Raw genomic sequence first — 14,021 nt, 5'->3', positions numbered from 1 at the left:
ATTATTTTTCAAAGATTTTACCTTACTAAAGACATTCATTGCCAGCCCTGGTAAAATGGATCTTTGACGTCTACAGTCATCAATGGTAGGGAAAACGTAAGGGTCATTGACGTGTAAAGTCATCAATGGCAGTGAAGAGGTTAAATGGCATTTACGTCTATAATTGTCAATGACAGAGTAGAGAGGTTTAATGCCATTAATGCCTATAGTCCTCAACGGCAGTGAAGGGTCATTGACGTCTATTGTCATCAATGGCAGTGAAGAAGTTAAGTATAATTATTTTTTTTTTTCACATTTTACAATAATTTCTGAAAACCTTACCTTAAGGCCCGGTCACACAGCCTTTCACGGGCGTATCGCAGCTGAATCACGGCCAGAAGTTTCTGCCCGTGAAGCAGACGCGGTGGAAAATGTGCAAAATTGGCTAAACCCGCTGTTTACCCGTGGTATGCCCGCGAAACAGACGCCGGCGACTGTTCCGCGTCCTTATCGCGAGTAACCGCGGCTGCATCGCGTTTGACCGTGCTTACACGCGGTACACACACTAATGCACGTGATAACACCGCAATACAGGCGCAAAACAAACGTGCTATGACCGTGCTCCACCTGCGATTACCCGCTAAAATTTTGCGTCCTACCCGCGAGTAACCACGTCTTGGCCGCGGCCGTAGCACGTCCTAGCACGTTCGTACCGCGTCTTTACCTCGTGTGTATCACGTGTGCCGCCCGCGGTTACCCGTGGTCTAAAGTTTTGAGCAGCGCAAAACTTTTACGCGCGGCCAACCTCGTGTGAATTTCTTACCGCGTGTAAAGCTCGGCTGTATTTCGTCTGTATCGCGATCTCAAAGCGTCCAACAGCGTCTGCTTCACGGGCAGAAATTTCTGGCCGTGATTCAGCCTCGATATGCCCATGAAAGGCTGTGTGACCGGGCCTTTACTAAAGACATTCATTGCCAGCCCTGGAAAAATGGATCTTTGACGTCAACAGTTGTCAATGGTAAAGAATAAGTTAAGGGTCATTGACCTATCTAGTTGTCAATGGCAGTGAAGAGACTAAATGCAATTTACGTCTATAGTCCTCAATGGCAGAGTGAAGAGGTTTAATGTTATTAATGTCTATAGTTGTCAATGGCAGTGAATAAGTTAAATGGTAAATGGCCTGCATTTATATAGCGCTTTTCAAGTCAATAAAGAGCTCCCAAAGCGCTTTACAACGTGCTTCACACTTACCCATTCACACACACACACTCAGTGTTAATTCACAACATTATTCAGAAAATGTTTCACAACTCAGTTTTTGCAAGCCCTGGTAAAATGTATCTTTGACGTCATCGGCCGTCAATGGTAGTGAAGTTAAATGTCTTAATAACAACAATCTTTAATGGCATTTGAATGAGTTAATGACTATTTGAATGTCTTTTTAGTGATGAGGAAGACGTAATAGCTATTTAGGGTTCACTTGTATGCTTTTGGTTGGACTGGAACGGACCGATTTGTTTTAAATTATTTCATATCGGGAAAATTCGCTGCTCACACGAGCAATTCGAGCCACCGGCACGATCTTTCATGTTCTTTCGAGAAATTTCCAGAGCGCGAAAGGCCAATCGTTGGCAAATCTAAATGGACGGCTGTTGTCCTCCCAGCAGGTTGGGTCCCTGGTGAGCGCTAATGCTATTAACACGACTTAGCAGAGAGGTCACGTGACACAACAGCTGTGTGCAAATGTGTGTGTAGCAATTAGCTGGAGAAGATTTACGCCGGATGATAATTATACGCTAGCTGTCACACCGCAGACGCTCGAAAACCTCGCCGACAAATCGGACAAAGTCATCCTGCCGTCACGCTGCCTAGCTTTCACATCGGCGTGTGAATCCGAGAAGGGCAAGTGTGAAAAATCGGAAAGAGTTGCCGTTAACGTGCGCAACAAAATTTCAATTTGCGATTTTACATTGAAAAAAATATCCGTGTTACTTAACTGTAATACCAAAAAATGAAAATAAGACTTAAATCTATAGCACTTTTACATATAAAACATGTACTAGCTTAGCACTCATGCTGAAAATCTATGGGGAAGGCTTTTCAATTGCTAAAAGGAAATTAGCATCGACCTCTGGATTTTTATTCTTCTTAATCGACGCTGTCATGAAAACTTATTTAAATCCTTAGTCGATGTTTTGCAGTTGTTCTCTAAGAAATACCATGCGCTAGCTTGACACTGATGTCTAGAGGTCCATGGAGAAACCGTTCTAAATGCAAACAGGAACTTATCTAGCTTATCTCGGAAATTAGCTTTTGTTTTCTCATCATCTAAATAATCCCTTTAATAGTTTATATCCGAAAATGATTTCATTAGTAACTGTTTTCTAAATACAAAACAGGCACTATCATGGCACTAATCCGAAAAAAATATTTTCAAATGCTATCAAAAAATAGCATCAACCTTGGGAGTGTTATTCTTTTAAATCAACACAGTTGTGTAGAAAAATTATTTAATGAGTAACCATTTTCTAAATATAAAAGATGCGCTAGCTTAGTGCTAATGCTAGGAAGTCCATTGAGAAACCTTTTCAAATGCTAACAGGAAATTATCATTGACTTTTGGTGTATTATCCGTTGAAATAGTTGCTGTCATGTGACAGAAAATGTTTTTGTCATCAAAATCGTCACTGTTTAAAACATTTTAAATTGCAGTCGTTTAATAAATTAAAATCATGCTAAAAAGTTTCCGAGGGAAGCCTTTTCCAAAGCTTACAGAAAATTAGCAGCGACCTCTTCAAGTTGTTGCGTTCATGTGAGTAAGAAACTTAACTTGAATTTTTTTTTAAATCTTATGTTAAGTGTGAAGCAAATTGTAAAGCGCTTTGGGAAGTCTTCATTGACTTGAAAAGCGCTGTATGAATGCAGACCATTTACCATTTAATCCTCCCTCAAAGTTATTAAAGAGATATTCAAAGCATAATAGTTTCTAAATATGAAACATTCGCTGACTCAGCGCTGATGCTAAAAAGTCCATGCTAACAGAATATTAGCATTTACTTTGGTTTTGTTATTTGTTTGAATTGTTGCTTACATGTGATAAAAACTTTCTAAAAAATATTATTGTTGTTTCCCTGGTTCACTGTTATACTACAAAAAACAGAGAAAATGATTAAATAACACTATATATTTCAATCTAATGCGCTAGCTTAGCACTGGTGCTAAAAAGAACTTGGAAAACCCTTCTCAAAAGCTGACAACAAATTAGTATAGGGAGTGTCATTCTTTTTGAATCGTCCCTGTTGTGAAGAACGATTGTCTCCGAAGTTCGTTTTCTTTTGTTCTAATTGAAAGTCTCTATGGCACAACACTGCCGAAGAGGCCGAAACACAAAATAACATGTAGTATTTTTTTACTACTATTATTAATATTTGGTCATTCGTTTTATGCTTTCTTACTAAACTAAATATCTTACTGTCTTTAAAGTCTTAAATGATTTAAGGTATCTTTATTTGGCTAGTTTTTTACGTAAAAAAAATAATTCCATTTAAGTATATGTTCTTCAGTTTTTTTTTATGTTATCTAAAAAAATTGACAAAGTTAAACACATCTTAAAATCAGTACAGTTTTACCCTTGACTAGTTATTCATGATCAGATCAATAACTGCCACTTATAATGGCACCATCGATTTTTTTTTTTTTGGAAGTAGTGGCACAACCGGGCATCACAGCGGCGCAGTGGTTAGCGCGAGTGGGGCAAAGTTTTGAGGTCATGAGATCGAACCCCCTGTGTGGAGTTTGCATGTTCCTCCCGTGCCTGCGTGGGTTTCCTCCGAGCACTCCGGTTTCCTCCCACATTCCAAAAACATGCATTTCAGGTTAGTTGGCCTGTCCAAATTTTCCGAGCGAATTGTCTGTCCCTGTTTGCCCTGCGACTGTCTGGCAACCAGTTCAGGGTGTCCCCTGCCCACTGCCCGAAGATGGCTGGGATGGGCTCCAGCACTCCCGCGACCCTACCGAGGATAAGCGGTGCAGATAATGGGATGAGTAGCACAACTTGGTCGTGTATCCTCTCTACCTCTCCGTAAGATGAGTGAGAAACTGGAGAGCTTGCTGATTATAGTTTAAGTATCGGACGATTGATTGATTAGGCTCTAGTCAACAACACCAGTTTTTTGGAAACTTGTTTACCAAGACCTTAAAATGTTTTAGTAACTCTAAACAAAAAAATAACACACATACAGTAAAACTATTGGATTTTGCGTGCATTTCCATTTGTCATCGGTAGGAGGGAACAGTTAGCGATCATCCTTACATTGTACATATTACCAAATAATTATATTTGTATTTTTTTTCTCCAAGGTTTTGCACCATCCACCACTTTCTGGTCTCGCAACTAGAAGCCTCAGCAATCAAGCGAACAATATTTTTGTGCGTTACTCAATCGATGTATCTATTTTCCAGTCGCGTCCGCCACAGGAAATATTGAATAATGCATGACATCGCGATGAGTATTAGCGGATTAAAAATTCTGTTGATTGTGTAGATTGTTGATGTAAGCAGAGTGCATCGCTTGCTTGGCTGACAAAGTTGTTGAATCAGGGGAAAGAATTTGCTTGTAAACAGTTAGCAGCCATTTATATATAATATAGTAGCGAAAAAATATTCTGGTAAAAGAATATATATATACATATGACACCCTTATCCTAACCTCCTACCCCTTTAAGCCTAGTAAATAATTATTTATAATGAGTTCTATATTCGATAAATACACATAAATAATAAATGAATATTTTTTTAAAACACTCAATTCCATTAAAATATTTTCTATTTCATACTAAAACGAGTACTTCAATACTTTAATCTGTTTATTCTCTTGAAAGTTCGGTTAACTGTATTTTGTGTTTTAAAAAAATAACAGAATTAGTACATTTTTAATTGCGACTTTTGTACTTTTACATAAATATGTAATTTTAGTACCTTTACCAGTTTCTGAAATAACGTCTGCACAGACGCTCGGGGCTTGCATCTTTTACGTCGGGCGTACAACTTACACAACGTCTCTGCTCGGGTGGTCAACAACTTTTTCAAGAAAAAAACAAAAAACTTTTTTATTTAATTATTATTATTATTATTATTATTATTTTTCAAATCAAATGTTTGCTTTATTCCGATTTCGAAATCTTCGTTCGGTTTGGAATTTTCGGAATTTCGGTTCGTTAGGCAATTTGCATCCTCGGCAGCCAATCAGAAGCCTGCATCGAATAACTTTGTGCTTCCGGACATTCCCGAGCGTTATAAGGTCGTGCATTTGCATATCAGTTTTCAAAGTACACGCACAGAGAACACAACAAAAATGGATAAGTGGTTAGGAATCAAGCCAAAACCTCAGCCCCAGAAGAAAGATTCGAAAGAAGCTAAAAAAAATGGATGACGCTACAAAGCGTAAACGTACATTAAAAGCATCGTGGAAAGAGGAGTTCACATGGCTTGTAGCAGACGACGCAACGCAAACATCGCATGAATGAAGATGTCATAAGCATGCAATGAATGTTATAAGTAGATTTATAATAAACATAATTAATAATAATAAAGTGTTGTTCTGTTATATATTGTGCTTATCAATCCTTAATACTTTGTAACAACAGTTTTTTTTGCGATTAGTCATCTTATTGCATTTCAAGTTGGGAAAAATGCGGCAAGCAACTTCAGTGTTCTCATTTGCCCGCGTCCCTGCGTCCTAGACACATCATTTTTGCTGGGAACGCATAGTCTCAAATCAACGTGCGTCCCCGGGACGCAACCTTTTTGCCACAAAATTGTCATTATTACTCGATTTTTTTTTTTTTTAACAAAGATTTACTGCACTCCAAACTTTTCGTCAGGCATTTTCGTTTTGGTCTCGCGGTTCGAGTTTTCGTCAGCACACCGATCTCAGCCAACGAGATCTCGTTGTGGAGTGAAAAGAAGTCCGTCTTTTTTTAGAGAACCGTCTTTTTTGGCTCAACTCATTAAAAAGAGCCGGCTCTCAAACGTCTCACTTGCTTTGATGATTGATATTACGAATTATGTTGTATAAAGAAGTTAAGAAAAAAAGGAAGTATAAAAGGAGACCGGGACCCATCACTTTTCAGAGGTAAAATGTACACTGCAACTTTTCAGAGTTGTCTGTCCTGGTGTCCGCTAACTTTTTGTCATGAGTTTCAGACACTGCTTTAACTCGTGTAGGTTTTTGAATGAGAAACTGCTGTACAGGGTCAAATAACGTTTACTTTTGGAGCCAATTATATTTTTAATCTGGACTTATGTACCTTAACGCAAATAAGTCATCTTAGTATTTTTATACAAGCAACTATTGGACAAGTAACAGTACTCTAAAAATTTAATTTCTATTATATTTTCTTACTGTGAATTTTGTATTTTTATGTGAAGTAAGTAATACCACTATTTCTATAAGAGTAGTTTATTTTTCAAAGAGTAACAGTTTTGGAAAAATTCAATTGACTTTATACTTTTGTACCCGAGTATATTTTTAATCGTGACTTTTGTATTTTTGTGTAAATAATGAAGTCATTTTCAATACTATTAAAGTGTTTTGTTTTTTTTAGTTACTTCGTTATACAATGTCAGTTCAATTAATATCTTTATAATTGATTACATTCATATGTAGGATTATTTTACATCTAGTCAAGTCAAGTCATTTTTATTTGTATAGCCCTTAATCACAAAGAGTCTCAAAGGGCTGCACAGGATATTGAGCAGACTGTTATTACACCATCCCCTGATCTGAAACCAACACGAGGGCAAGGAAAAACTCAAAAACCTCACTGTACTCAAACAGGGTAACACAGCGGCACAGTGGTTAGTTCTGAGGTCATGAGATTGAACCTCCTGTGTGGAGTTTGCATCTTCTCCCCATGCTTGTGTGGGTTTCCTCCGGGCACTCCGGTTTCCTCCCACATTCTAAAAACATGCATTTCAGGTTAATTGGCCAGTCCAAATTGTCCCTAGGTGTGAATGAGCGAGCGAATTGTCTGTCCCTGTGTGCCCTGCGACCGGCAGGCAAGCAGTTCAGGGTGTCCCCTGCCCACTGCCCGAAGATAGCTGGGATGGGCTCCAGTGCCCCCGCGACCCTACTGAGGAAAAGTGGTGCAGATAATGGATGGATGGACGTACTCAAATAAGTAAATTCAGTACTTCAGTAAATTTTACCCAAATTGTGAACCGTTGTTGTTCCTCAAGTCGATTCAAGTCACATTTATTTGTATCGCCTTTACCAGCTCGGTAGCCTAGATGGTAGGGCGCCCGCTCTGAGACTGGGAGGTCGCTGGTTCAAGCCTTGGCCGAGTCATACCTAAGACTTACAACATTGGTACCCATAGCCTCCCTGCCTGGCGCTCGGCATTAAGGGTTGGAATTGGGGGGTTTGGTCACCTAATGACTCCCAACACACCAGTTGGGTCTAAAAACCCGGCGCCAATCGAAGGCGACGAGTCACGTCGATAGCTTCACGTGACAAAATGATTTCCGGTAGATATCATGTTGATGGTTGATACTGGCTGAATAATAATAATAAATACAAATTTAATCCCAAAATGTCTCAAAAGTTACAATGACACCATCACGTGATCCTAAACCGACATGCGGGCAAGGAAAAACTCAAAAACCTCAGCACGAAGAAAATAAGAAACCTCACAAGTGGTAATCCCCCTTCATAAAAAAAGAGTAACGAATGAAAACATTGACATTTATTTTGCAATTTTCGCAATGAAATGTTTCCAATCTAAACTTTCAATCCAAATATTTGCTGAAACATAGTTGTATATCTCCTAAAAAAAACATGTTGTTGCTATCTTATGGAAAAAAAAAAAATAGATTTGAGCGACACAAAAACATCAACAATCATGTTCGTATCCATCGAGTACAACATGCATTTTTTTCACCTTGGCTCGCACTGGTCGCTTGCTCACAGTTTGCAGCTAAGTGCCGAGTAGGTGGTGCACGCTAAAGTGCGCTCTTAAAAGCTCCTTTTCTTTTCTTTTTCTTTTTTTTTTGAACAGCATGAGCTGTTTGTTGTTTGTTGATGTCCATGGCAAGCTGGAGTGACAGAGTAGGTACTGAAAGTAGAAAGGATTTTTTTTTTTAAACGTACAGGCTCACATAGAAGAAAAAAACCTCACGCAGGCTGGAGTAATAGATTAGAAAGACAGACAGAAGCTAAAGAGAAAGACAGACAGAAGCTAAAGAGAAAGAAAGAAAAAACAAAGAAAGAAATAGAAAGAAAGAAAAGGACCGATAAAAACAAAAAGTAAGAAAATGAGGGATAAAAAGAAAGAGAAAGAAAGAGATAAAAAAGAGAAAGAAAGAAAATGACATATAAAAAGAAAGAGAGAAAGAAAGAAAAGGAGATAAAAACAGACAAAGAAAGAAAATGAGATATAAAATGAAAAGAGAAAAAAATAAAGAAAATAAAGGAAGGAGAGAAATAAAAATAAAGGGAGAAATAAATGAGAGAAAGAGATGGTGAAAGAGGGAGGAAGAAAAAAAGATACTCAATTTTTCTGTCTTTCTTGTGTAAGAGAGAGAAATAAATAAAAGGTGAGACAAAATAAACTAAGAGAGAGAGAAAAACAAAGAACTATCCAGCTTTTTGTGAGAGGTGTGGGGAAAAGAGATATTCAGATAGAGGGATCGAGAGAGATATTCAGAGAAATGGAGAGGGAGAGAGAGAGAGAGAGAGAGAGAGAGAAAATGTGCACTATATGGGGCAGCTTCAAATTTCATTGACTCGCTGTGTAATGTCAGTAAAGGTATTCTATTCTATTCTACTGGAATTTTCTGGATTAATCGACCAGCCCTTATACTTACTCAAAATGAATACAACACCCAAAGGAACATGCAGGACAAGGATGACATGGCACGTGCAGCTGAAAACTAGATTACAGTATCATGGCAGAATACTAACAAGAGCCAAACTTCATTGCGGGCTCCGAATTCCAAGACGTCCGCCCGATCGCGCACTTTGTGCCCGGGCGCTTTCGCCGACCGCGACAGGAGAGTCGGGTTTCCCCCGCCGGCTCCGATTCAATAACAATGAGGCGATCGTGTATCTTGCGGTGGGGGAAACTTGCTCAACCCGAGGCCGCTTTCACTTTTGGCTCCTCTGAGGCCTCTTGTCGGCTTCTCGGCTCTGCTCGGGGAGATAAGCCGCCGCTAACGGTCGAGTGTATCGCGGCACGTGCGGTAGAAGGTCTCGGCCGATACGTGACAACTACCGATACTGGTGTTATAACTGCGTCCGGGCGCTTAAGTGATTGCGAGAGTGCCGACATACGAACATGCCTGAGTAGTGCGTTATTGTGTTAATGATTAGTGGCTACATGCTGACTCAGCAGGTCTTACTTCTGGCCTCTGTTCCTTCCGCTCTCTGCTCTCTCTTCCCTCTTTGGCCAGTCTTCAATGTGATAGTCTCTCACGTGAGATAGATAAGTTCTGGTTTACGGCATCCCTGGCATACGTTTTCAGGTTGAGATACGGAATGCCATGTTTTATGGGCTTCTATGGGCATGACAATTCTTGCAAATCGAAGTTTTGAAACCAGTTTTGTTTAAATCCACCATCACTTTCACTCTCTGCACCCACCCACGGACTCCACTGTACCAGCTCCAGTTACAGGTGAAAAATGTCAATAACATGTTCTTATATTTATCATTTCAAAATGTTATCATTTTGAAATCATACGCAAGTATTTAAAAAAAAGAAGTAGTGTGTTGTCTTTACGACAGCTCTCTTGGTTAAAGTTACTGTGTTTAAAATGTAATACAAGGCTTAAAATGGATGACCGTTCATTTAGAAGTGTTCTACACAAATATTTTGGGTTTATTTGAGCTTTAAATTGAAAAGTAAAGTGAAATGATAATACTTCTGGGTAATACAACCTTCTGGTTTTCCGTGTCACTTCCTGTTATTTGATCTGGTTGTCATGAGTAGTCTCACACAATGGCTGAAAGGATGGTTGCAGGTCCAATCTATCTCCATCCATGTTGAAGGACTAACAAGGCCAAGCCGTAAGTTTCTAAACGTGCTTGAATAATGTATAAACAACTATATCTTGTAATAGTATTGACAGAAGTCAAGTGTATAAACTTTATTTGCACATGATCTCAAATCATTCTAATGTACTTTTGCATTTTTCACTTTTTTTTTGGAGAAGGGATTTAAGCTATAATTACACGTCCACTGTGGTCACCTTTCTTCTTTGGTGGTTTATTTTAACGTTATTACCTGAGGTACTGGGAAGACGGAACGCATAGGCTAATTACCATACGTTTTTATACCCCGCTACACAGCAATTTCGTTTTGCGATCCCCACCACAGACAATATTAATGTTGTATCCCAGGGGTATACTGTACTAGTTATGTATGTTTTAAATCATGTTTTATATGTATATATATATATATTTTTTTTTTTTACAGTACCGTGGGGTTTGGAAAGCATTAGCTAATTACTATAGGTTTCTATCCCCAATATACAGTAATTTCACTTTACTACAGATTACTCCTAATTTCGGTGGGCAGTGAGCAGCCAAATGGCTGACCCTTGAGATGAATAAAATGGGTGAAAATGACCATTTATAAAGGTATTATAACTACCTACAACAAATATGACATCACTGTAAAGAAAAGTGAAATTATTTTACTGGTATTAGTTCGTATCAAGTTATCAAGTTAACAAATACATTTTTAATATCCGTATTTATAATCTTACTGAGGGAGCACGGTGGAGCAGTGGTGAGCGCGTGTGCGGCATAGTTCTGAGGTCATGAGATTGAACCCCCTGTGGGGAGTTTGCATGTACTCCCCCATGCTTCTCAAGGTTTCTCTTTTCCTCATGCTGAGGTTTTGAGTTGTTCCTTGCCCGCTGCCGGTTTCCTCCCACAATCCAAAAACGTGCATGTTAGGTTAATTGGCCTAACCAAATGAGCGTCCCTGTGTGCCCTGCGACTGGCTGGGAAACCAGTTCAGGGTGTCCCCTGCCCACTGCCCGAAGACAACTGGGATGGGCTCCAGCACCCCCGCAATCCTACTGAGGATAATCGGTGCAGATAATGGATAGATAATCTTACTGTAGTATTTATTCAAATAAGTATCCATTTTCTTACATATGTGCAAAATGTAGTCTCTACTACCTCTAATTTAATTGTCCATTCCATTTCCCACAGAATCAAGGAAATTCAGTCCCAACAGTTCCAAAACTCATAAAAAACACTAAAATATCTACGTCGCTCTTTAAGATCCGATTACCGAAGTCTTTAAATGCACATTTAATACGGCACAGTAAAATATTTCTGCCTATTTATTCACGCACACTTTTAACCCCAGTTAGGTGTGTTTGCACAAGCTCAGCCACATCTTTTCAAATTATTACCTGCGCTAAAAGACATATTTAATCAGTACTCAAGCGTAATCAAAAGCCCTCCTATGGTTTTTTTTCCCAGCTCTTTGTCGATTGAGTGCAGTTGGAGTCAATTGACAACCTTGTGCAGATGTGAAAAAAATATTAGTCATAATACAATACTTGTGCTACATTACTCCCCACCCCCAAACAATGGCATTGTATGCATTCTTTGTAGACATTTGGTCTCATGCATAAAGCCCAAGATTGGAGAAAAGCTTTTTGGTACTCAGTAAAAGCAACAGGACATGGAAAGTAAAGGTAAGAGAACATTCTTTGTCCCTCTATAAATTTTTGATTGTATTTTACTATTTAAACTTTACTGTGTATACAGTATCATTTTTATCCGCCGTCTCCAACCTCCTCTGCATCCACCCACTACTCTACTTGACCAGTTCAAGTCACGTCACACCAAAAGTAGGCAAAACGTTACATGTACATTTATTTAAATGTTATTTGATCCTATGCATGTACATTACACATAAGTATTACTCTGTTATTTGAAAGTTTTCTTATCTGGGGTAACGAGGGTTGTGAATGCAGGAGCTCCGCGTTACCATAGATTTTTATCTCCCTCTTTATTGCAATTCCAATGTTGGTGATCCCCACCTCGGAGCAGACTCGTGATCTATACAGGGGGGTCTACTACACCACAACGTAAGTGGAAGTGTTTAAATCTAGTCTTAAAACACATATTCTATAGTTTATGAAAGACCTATATTTCATGTTGACAATATCTGTGTATTATTTGTTATGCTACTGGAAGGGGGATGACCTCAATGTTTCTTCATTTTCCTCATGTTGAGGTTTTTGAGTTTTTCCTTGCCCTTGTGTGCGTTTTAGATCATGGTTGGTGTAATAATAGTCTGTGGTTTGCAATAGTCTTTGGAACCCATTGAGACTCCTTGTGATTAAGGGCGCCACAATTAAGAATGACTCGACATGTTTTTGAGTGTTTCCGTGCCCTCATGTAGGTTTTAGATCAGGGGGTGGTGTAATAATGGTCCGTGGTTAGCAATAATCTGTGGTCTGTGCGCCAATTTGAGGCTCCTTGTGATTAAAGGCGTCACAAATAAACATGACTTGAGTTGATTTAAGGATGCGCGTGTGCGTTTCAGACCCACCTTGAACAGACTTTCCGTCAGCCCCCACCTGACTTGCGTCCACAAAAAGGCGCAGAAGAAGAAGAGGGCGATCTCGCTCCAAGTGATGTAGGCGTGATCGAGGAGGGTCCTCGTCGTCAGCTCCACGCCGCACTGGCTACAATCTCGCCACGCTTGAAGCATGACACCGGAGGCTCGACTCACCAGCTCCATATAACCCGGCATGGGCTCCACATCTCCGCTTTGAGCGCCCATAGTAGCAAAAATTAAGGGGACAAAAGAAGGGGGTGATCCGAATTAAGAGTCCAGGCCGTGTGGCTAATCCGCTAAAAAGCTTGCTCGCTGATTTCAAATTAAAAGAAAAAAAAAGTGATATGTCACTCTTGGCTTATTCTTTGTTGTCCATGTTTTTACGACGGGGGGTCGCTCATTTTGTTGGCAGTGATAATCATAGCCCCCTAAATTAGCAAGAAAATATCAATTAAAGGGAGCCACGAACCGCGGCGAGCAGGTTTCCTCTCCCCATCATCGTCATTCCGCTGCACTTCACCGGGCGGGAGCGCGGCGGGGCTAGCCGGGAAAGCTAACTTCAAATTAGTCCGAGAGGAGGGGGACGACGAAAACCCCCCCGAAACAACCAGTCGAGTCGTTATAAGGATTCCAAAATAAACGGAAAAAAACGACAGCCGGGGTCATTGAAGGCAGCACGCGACTATTGTGTCCCTACGCAACGTCTCATCCCCGAATCCGTTATTCCGCTTATATAACGGTTTTTTTTTCTTCTTTTTTCAACCCGAACCAGTCAATAAAATGAACGAAATCCGGTTAAATATTCGAGTTCCGGAGCCGAGTGTGTTCGCGGCTCGAGTGCGACGCTACAAAAGGCGACGGCCAAGTTTATGCAAATTTAAAAAAAAAAAGAGCGGATAAAAAAAACGGGGGAGGCGGGGTTGTGACGTCACGGGGACCGCTATCCGTCGAGGGCTATCGCCAAACCGGGTGATGCGAATTTGAAGCGGGCAAATAATTCATAGAATTTTATTTAAAGACAAAAAAATATGATAGAAATTATATCTTAAGTCTTTTTGGAACACCCAAATAACAGATTTGAACCCCACCCACCAGTGGACGTCTTTTGGACTTGGGTCTTAATTCTGTCTGGTCTGTTTAAATCCTAATTCAGACCTAAAATACAATAGACGTCTAATAATGAGTTATGTTTGATGAGCCCATCCAATATTGGTGACATTTTAAATACCTCGTTTTACGGACTATAAAGATATTTAAGACCAGACATTTTCCAGAAATTAAATAGTTCTCCTTATAATCCAGTGCGCCTTATAGACCAGAAACACAGTTTATAAACCAGAAATGCAAAATTACAATAAAATACTTTTCACTGACCATGTAATTTAAATGGTAGAACCGATTTCCCAACATTTATGTACTATGAAATAAGTTAAATTTTCAATTTTTTTTTTCTCTTC

At 39.6% G+C, this 14,021-nt stretch overlaps 1 protein-coding gene across 1 annotated transcript in view; it reads right to left on the bottom strand.

Annotated features, from left to right (window-relative positions):
* cers1 (ceramide synthase 1) overlaps window positions 1-13,446 on the bottom strand; it is a 48,791-nt gene extending 35,345 nt beyond the window's left edge. Inside the window, exon 1 of the mRNA XM_088349225.1 lies at window positions 12,556-13,446. Coding sequence (XP_088205351.1) covers window positions 12,556-12,789 — 234 coding nt within the window. The 5' untranslated portion in view covers window positions 12,790-13,446. The remainder of the gene's footprint in view (window positions 1-12,555) is intronic.
* Window positions 13,447-14,021: the final 575 nt, after the last annotated feature.

Source organism: Urocampus carinirostris, chromosome 12 (assembly GCF_059441175.1).
Source record: "Urocampus carinirostris isolate Australia breed hairy pipefish chromosome 12, RoL_Ucar_1.0, whole genome shotgun sequence".
Lineage (NCBI taxonomy): Eukaryota > Metazoa > Chordata > Actinopteri > Syngnathiformes > Syngnathidae > Urocampus > Urocampus carinirostris.
The sequence above is the reverse complement of the archived record's forward strand: the minus strand, read 5'-3'. Positions and strand labels throughout refer to the sequence as shown.